Here is a 7,865-nt window from a genome sequence, read left to right as displayed (position 1 = left end):
GAGCCATGTTTCACTGAGCATCGCACGAAGATTTTCCACTGCCTGCAGAGAGCAGAGTGAGTTCCCTTGTCTCTGTCTGCCATCACAACAGCTGGAAAAGTGTGCCTGGGCCTGTCTCCAAAAAATCACAAGCGGGCTCCCACTCCTCTCCTCTTGAAGCCCCGGTGAAGAGGGCAGCTCATCCGTTTCGGACAGCAAGTCCCAACCCACCCATCTGGAGTGATGCAAGGTGGCAAACGGGAAACGACAGCTTGCAAAATGTTAAGCTGCCCATTGCAACACTGCTAACGAGGCCACCCTGCCAAATGTCACTACAGGTTACGGCAACGGAAGAAGTTCAGGGGCCTTAATGAACTGCTGATTTGGTGGGCAAGCCCCTGATCCATGCTGTGTCAGTGGGGTTGCAGGGGAGGGGTGGCAGTCTTTTTGGAAGGTTTTAAAAAGTGACAGCTGGAAGGCTGAGCTCATTTATTGTCCAGGCACAATTCCCTTAACGACCCTGGGTAGCTCACATATAGATGGCATTTCTCATCAGCAGGCCCCAAGTGCTTCTTCGCGAAAGGAGGTCAGTGCCATCGTTCCTATGCTAAAGAAACAGGAACAGAGGCGCAGGGGAAGAAGTGACTTGCTCACGATCTCTTGGTAAGCCAGTTGCAGAGCTTGCAAACAGAACCAGGATCCCTTGGGTTGCAGCCTGGGGCTACCTCTGCAAGGTCACACTGGGCTGCTTTATCCTGGGTCATCTTGGGAGTTGGGAGAAATTTTTGACACACACACACACATGCATGCACACACACACATGCACACACAGAGTCATCTTGGGATTTGGGAGAACTTTTGACACACACGCATGCACACACACACACAGCGTCATCTTGGGATTTGGGAGAAATTTTTGACACGCATGCACACGCACATCAACACGCAGTCATCTTGGGATTTGGGAGAAATTTTTGACACACACACACGCATGCACACACACATCAACACACAGTCATCTTGGGATTTGGGAGAAATTTTTGACAACCCCCCCACTTAAAATCTGCAGATTTGGGTGAACTTAAACATTTTGCGATTGGGTGCTAACATTTGTCAAAATGATTTTGATTGGGAAAAAAAATTGGTAAAATAAAGTATTTCCCCTTGATGTTGTCTAAAGGAACGGTTCTGTGTTTTTGTCATCGAAACGATGTTGACATTTATGTCCATTTTTAAAAATTGATAACAACCCCCCAATTTCCCTCCCCGTTTCATTATGCTGAAAACTGTGGTGGTGGATGGGGACAAGAAATACGGGGCTTTTTTAGCTGAGGATGGGGGTCAACCCCCAACCCGAACAAACTATTTGTCTGGTTAGAAGCATCACTCGAGGCAAGTTCAGTCCTCCTCACTGGAGAGCTGGACTCCACGGTGCAAGGTCTGTCCAAACAGTGTAGTTAAAGAGAGTTTGAAAGCTAAATAGGCCGGACCTCTGGAGGAAGAAGCTCTATCGTCGTTCTACAGAGGCAGGAGGAGGATGTGACTCAGTCAAAGACGGTGTCTGTGGCAGAGCCGAGGTATAAACCTAGGTTTGGCGAGTCAGAATCCAAGACTTCGAGCACAAAGCCCCTTCCCTCCCTCTCCCTTTCCTGTTCCTCTCTCTACAGGTCACATAGGGTTGCAAAGACAGAGCCAGCTGCAATACAGATCCCACTCGGCGTCAAATGGGGAAACCAAAGTCATTTTGTTTCCTGTTGGTGGCATGGCTTTCCACCGCTAGAGGTGCAAGGTGCTTTTATCGCATTACCACCGTTTAGGCCGGCCAGCGTCTTAGCTCCGAATGCAATTACCCAGCACCTAGCATGCACTGGTCTTGCTAATAGGTGTGAGTAATTCAGCAGGCTGCTATTAGCAGGATCAGGCATATTCCCGGTTGAAATGATAATCACATGTATGTCACTTCAGCAAGCTAAGGAGGTTGGCGAATCTTTTACAAGGCTGGGTGTCTAGACTAGCAGCTTCGCTGAATACAAATTTCATTCAGAGGTGAAAGAAGCGGGCTCTGGAAATCCTTACCCGTTTAACTGTCATTTTACAATCCTTGCTTTGGTTATCATAGCCAATCAAAGCAATTGTGAAGAGGTATCCTCTACCCCAGCTGATTTCCTTCCTTTTTCCATCTCATCCTGTTTGCCTCCAGAAGTTTAAACGACTTGAAAATCTAAACAGGCCAGACATAAGTAGACCCGTAAAAGAAGGGACAAGAGATGGAGGAGTCTAGTTACTTCACTGAAAAGAGAGCTGTCGAAAGCAAAACCACTCAGAAAACTCATCCAAGGCCCACGACAGTCAGCAGAGGTTTGCTACTGCTTTTAAGGGTCTGATCCAAAGCCCAGCGAGTGAGAGTGAAACCAAGATGTTCCCCACCGCCGAGAGAAACTGCTTGGTGCCTTACAGATAGGCAGCTCGAGGCCAAGCAAAGCTTCATATCGGCTCAGGCATCCTGGAGTATCGACACCACTTCCAAGAAGGCCTGACCTTGGGCTTGAGGCAACGTACTGGGATGCAGCAGAGCCTGATTCTACCGCAAGCCCCTACTACGATGAGAACATCATCATCCCCATTGATCAGATGTGGAAACTGAGGCACGGGGAGATGAAGCCCAGGAGTGTTCAAAGGGCCTGAAAGGAGCTAGATGCCCACCTTCCACTGAATGCCAGTGAAATGTGGGCACGCAGCTAAGGCAGGGGGGGGGTCACATTTCCCGGGCTCCCTGGGATCTGGATCATGAGGCTCCTTGAGGTCCAAATCCAGACCCATCTCCAATGGTAGGGCAAGCAGTGACAGCTTTAACTGCTGCAGGTTCCTGAGCTGCAGAGATTAAGGACCTGACACTCACCCCTTGACTGCCAACACACATCCCCGGAGCGGCTTCATATGCTGGAATTCAGTAACGGGCCTTGCCCCTGGACCATCATCCAGAAGTCCTGGCCCCTCCAGGAGCCATATGGTTGAGACCCCTGCCCTAAGGCATCCTTAACATGCAGTGCTACAACCAGCTGCCCAAGCTACTTTGCCTGTAGCAGTCCATTTGATTTTATATGGAGACTCTCCATTGCCTAAACCCAATGCTGATGCTGAGGGTAGTTAAGAAGAATCCAGGCTGTCCACGCCAGATGTAGTTAACTCAAAACTTCATTAAGCTACTAAAACCACCCCCACAAAACCCTCGCCTCTTCACATGCAGATGGCCAGGCTGAAATGCAAAGAGGAGCCCGTCACAGACGGCTAGCCGGACCTTCCAGTGCTGTTTGCTTTGCCACACGGGCTCTTGAGCCCTGCGCTCTGCAGCAGAACGATGTCCCTCTTAGCAAATCTGGCATCGTCCAGCAGGGTTATTAAGTCTTTATTTACAGGGTCCGGTACAGAGCAGAGTGGCTCGGTTTTCTGCAATAAACTCGCCATCTGCTCTGCAAGTGCATTACCCAGGCTCACTGGCGAGTGCCACGAGCCAGGAGAGACAGGGAAGTGGATGAAATCTAGGATTCATTTCCAAGGAAAGCTAAGTCAACATTTATCTGGGAGAGACTTGTCCGGAGCCTAACAGGAAGGATAGAGGGAGCTGCTGCGGGGTGTTTGGAGAACTGCGTTTGCATGCCAGGAAAGGCTCCGATGGCAAACATGCAGCTGCCCAAAAAGACCCGAAAGGCAGAGCTTAAAAATAGATGGCAGAGGCAGAAGAAACATATTAGACCATCTCGCATCTCCCCCTCTCCCATGCCAATGCACAATTGCTCCCGGCAGAGTATTTTCCATCACTTGCGTAAATGTCAGCGAGGATGGAACGTGCAATAAAGATTATTTGGAGGGGATCGGGAAAGGGAGGAAGGATTATGAGCTGGCAGAAGAGAGCTATGGGAAATGTCATTTGCTAACTAGGCCATGTGTTTATGGGGACCCCGGTTCCCATCCTCCTGACACAGCTGATTGTATGAGCAATTTATCCCGTGTTGTGGGTTGAGTTCCCAAATCACTGCCATGTGGTGTTAGCTACTGGAAAAAAGAAGAGGAGCGGAGTGCAGCCAGAAACAAAAGGTTGCCAGTTGGCTTAAAGAGAGCGACAAAAAATACACGCTGGAGTTTATGTAGCCGCACTGGGCAGCAAACACAAGCCGGCAATGCATCTGATCTCTCTGAGGCCAGATGGGGGAGCTGCTCCACTGTGAATCCTGATAATACCCGGCCAAGACTATCCCGTTAGCTGGCATGGTAGATCTCAAAGCACTTCAGAACATCAGGAAAGCACCATGCTGCTTCTTATAAGTACAGGGAAGCAGAAACAGAGGGAGAAAGGAAGAGACGGCCACCAGGACATGGAAGAACCAGTGGCAAAGACAAGGAGAGAACCCAGAAGTTTTGAGTCCGATCCTTACACCTGATGCACTCTTCCCAAGGACACCGGTTCCCAAATTCACCACCTATTGTGTGACTTGCTGATATTCTGCCCTGGCATAAATTCGCAGCGATTCAGGGATTCCTGCACTTTGGTAAAGGAAGCGACCTGACCTTGAGCTCCATCATTGCTGGGTCTCCCTGCACTCCCCTGTGTCCACGCTACTGCTGTTTTAGACAGACATCACAGTGACCCAGGATGGCACAGTTAGGATGCCCAGGTGCTCCCCGCAAGGAAGTCCATTCGCCCACTGGTGCAGCGGGACTTATTCCTCTTCTAACTATCCCTGTCTTGCGGAGGTCTTCCTCGGTGCAAGTACAGGAAATGTTATCTCCCAACCACAAACCTTCCCACCGTGTGGGCACACTCTCTCTCTCTCAGCAGCACCGTGCCTAATGACACTGAGCTGGTGGCCGAGTATGAGACTAAGCTGATAAAAGCCAGACCCAGCTCACCTATCAGGTATCTAAGTGATACTCAGGTATCAAATCTCCATGTGGTTTTCAACTCCAGCCCCTGAAAATCTGCTATTTTTGTAATGCAACTTCATCCCCACCTTAAGCATCCATCCTGAGAAGTGAGGAGAAAGAGAAAGGACGACCCACCTTTTCTGTTGATGGGCTTTTTGCGGACTCCAGCAGGGTGAAATAGGATTGCAATTAAATATTTCAAGACAACGAAGTAGCGCTTAGACACCTAAGAGGTGCAATAGGATTTGGCCCTTAAAGCTCAGAAATATTAACTACTTGGGGTGTGGCTTTGCTGTAACAAGATCCCAACACTTAATTCTTGCTTCTTAAGGTACCCGATAGAAACACTTTATGGCAAGCTTAATGCACCGCTCACGAACAACAGTTGCCATGACAGCCCCGTGCTGGGAACTGCCTTGCAGTGCGATTCAGCGGCTCCATTCAGACACGTGCTATTTCTTCCCCCCTGTTATGCTGAATGCTTTTGCCCCACTCTGTCCCTGGCCCATGCCCTGCTAGCGGCACAGGGTGCAGCGTCTTATGCTGTTCGTAGCTCGGGTCACCCTGCTCCACGCACCCACCTGCCAGCGCCAACTCTACCAGGAAACGCAGAGCAACCCAACTGCGAGCTGCCCCTCAAATCAGAGTCGGTGGAGATCCAGGCTGCGTATTTGCAGTAGCCCTCCAGACTACTTCTTTGCAAAGTGCCAGGGGCTAATGACACCCTAAATTAGGAGCTTGAAAAGGAGGTAGTTGTGCATCCACCTACTGAAAGACAATGGAAATTGGGTGCTTCTCTCCCTGCCTAGACCTTAGGAACCCCCCTGTTAAGATATAATAAGCTCAAGGGGGGCATCTTCAACTGTCCGAAGCTGACTAGTTGACAGGAGTGCCCACATCACAAACCACCCTCTGAGGCTGCTCAACAAAATCAGGGAAACCCGCTCGTATCGTTCTTGCGATCTCCTGCCTTCCTTATGGGATGTTTTGCCTTGCAATTCAAAGCTTCAACCAAGAAGAAAATCACCCTGCATTTTCAAAGCATTCTGCTATAAAACTTGTTGTAAAACTGTTGTAAAAAAAATATATATATATATATATTTTTTGTGAAATCCCTCCCCTTTTTCCCGATTGACACATCAGTGACACCATCATCTCAACTTGTCTCTATGAAACGCAGAGCACTTCAGCTGTCACCACAGTTGGCTCTTTGTCCCAAATGGGACAAATGAATGCAGAGCCCTAGAGGTGGAGGCTATACATGAGTGTAAGAGATTCAGGAGCACAAGTTCAGCTTTTGTTCCTAATTCATTTAGGCTGTTTTGTAAACTCCCCTGGATTAAGGTTAAGGAACAATGCACGTGGGCGTGAGAGCAGCTTGCCCAAGCTGTGCCGGTTTCCAGAGCAGTCAAGGCGATGTTTAATCCCCGGCATTAAATTCCCTTGGAACATTCCACAAAGAAACATTCAAAGCAATTGGAAAAAACTTCATCAGAACGGAGATGAATATTTTATCAACAGAGAAACAGGGACTGGATTGAAAACAGGTGCAAACAGAAAGCAAATGTGCAAGTGGGGACCAAGAGAGAACTAGGGTAAAACTCAGAGCCTGGAGCACAGCTGGATAGCACGCGCCTTGGGTGGGAGCTCTCCAGACTACTTGTTTGCAAAGCATCAGGGGGCTAATGACAGCCAAATTAGGAGAAGATTTAAAAGGAGGCAGTTGTGTGTCCACCTACTGAAAGACAATGTAAATTGGGTGCTTCTCTCCCTGCCTGGACTTTAGGAACCCCCTTGGTAAGATATAATAAGATCAAGGGTGGCAGCTTCCACTGAGGGTCGACTGTCCGAAGGCTATTTGAAAAGCCCGCTGCGTCGCTCCATCCAGGATGGGCTGCACCTTTCTCCAGGGAACAAACACTCCTCCACAATGGGCCTTGGAGAAGGTGAGGCACCACCACATTTTTTACAGGTTAGCTTGATCCATCAACCCAGGCCAGAGGACAACCCCAGAGGGTGACCCTCGTTCTCAGGCTGGTGAGCAGTTGCGTGAATCACTTCAGCATGGCTGATGGGATAGGTAACCATTTATAAGGATCAGGGGAGGGTACTAGCTTGGTCCCTTGTGCCAGATGGTCACCTGGCTGGGGTCATCTGACCTCGGTCCTCTTTCCTGCCAGGGGCAGGGGGTCGGACACGATGATCCATTGCGGTCCCTTCCGACTCTACAATCTATGAATCTATGAAAACCTCCCAGCCTACTTTAGCCAGAGCAATTGCCTCTCCTCTCCCTGCCTCCTGACTCACATTTGGATGAGATGAACACACCCCGCTGTCTGCAACCAGCCGCACTCAGAGCAGGGGAACAAAGGCGGTAACAGTGCAGCCCTTTCTTTTTTCTTGGTCTATACGCAGTCAAAACTCCCATTTAATTTAGCGCTTTGTCTGACTTACAACTGAAAAAGACAGTGAGGGTTTAGGATCCCAAGAGTAATGCGTTCGCCTTTTCCCCACCTTGACACAGAGGGATGGCTTCATTCCAGTGGTAATAGCCTTGAGGGTGCCGCAAGCAGGTGGCGACGCTGTGGCCAACGAGACGGTAGCCTGCATCGCAGCTGAATCGGATGGTACTGCCTGGCTGCATCCCAGCCTGGCTGAGAATCGAGCCGTGGAGAGGGGGTGGAGGAAGGCTGCAGTATGGAGCTGGAGGAAGGGGAAAAGAAATAAAACACACATCTCAGAACAAAAGGAGGCAGCATGTCGAGAGAGAGTCTTCCCTCCACGTGCCGCGGTTACATGATGCTTGCTTTAAGCCAAAGTCTGATAGGAAACAGAGAGGTTGCAAAGGAAAAAAAACCCTATACATACATACATACATATATATATATATACACACACACACACACATATGTGTGTGTGTGTGTGTGTGTGTGTGTGTGTGTGTATATATATATATATATATA

General features: G+C 49.3%; 1 protein-coding gene across 1 annotated transcript in view; it reads right to left on the bottom strand.

Annotated features, from left to right (window-relative positions):
- The window catches only part of LOC102368221 (CUB and sushi domain-containing protein 1), a gene marked incomplete at its 5' end in the record, with an annotated part of 292,700 nt that overhangs the window by 61,230 nt on the left and 223,605 nt on the right, over window positions 1-7,865 (bottom strand). The window contains one exon of the mRNA XM_014523449.2: window positions 7,417-7,605. Coding sequence (XP_014378935.1) covers window positions 7,417-7,605 — 189 coding nt within the window. The remainder of the gene's footprint in view (window positions 1-7,416; window positions 7,606-7,865) is intronic.

This window comes from Alligator sinensis, unplaced genomic scaffold (genome assembly GCF_000455745.1).
Source record: "Alligator sinensis unplaced genomic scaffold, ASM45574v1 scaffold994_1, whole genome shotgun sequence".
Lineage (NCBI taxonomy): Eukaryota > Metazoa > Chordata > Crocodylia > Alligatoridae > Alligator > Alligator sinensis.
The sequence above is the reverse complement of the archived record's forward strand: the minus strand, read 5'-3'. Positions and strand labels throughout refer to the sequence as shown.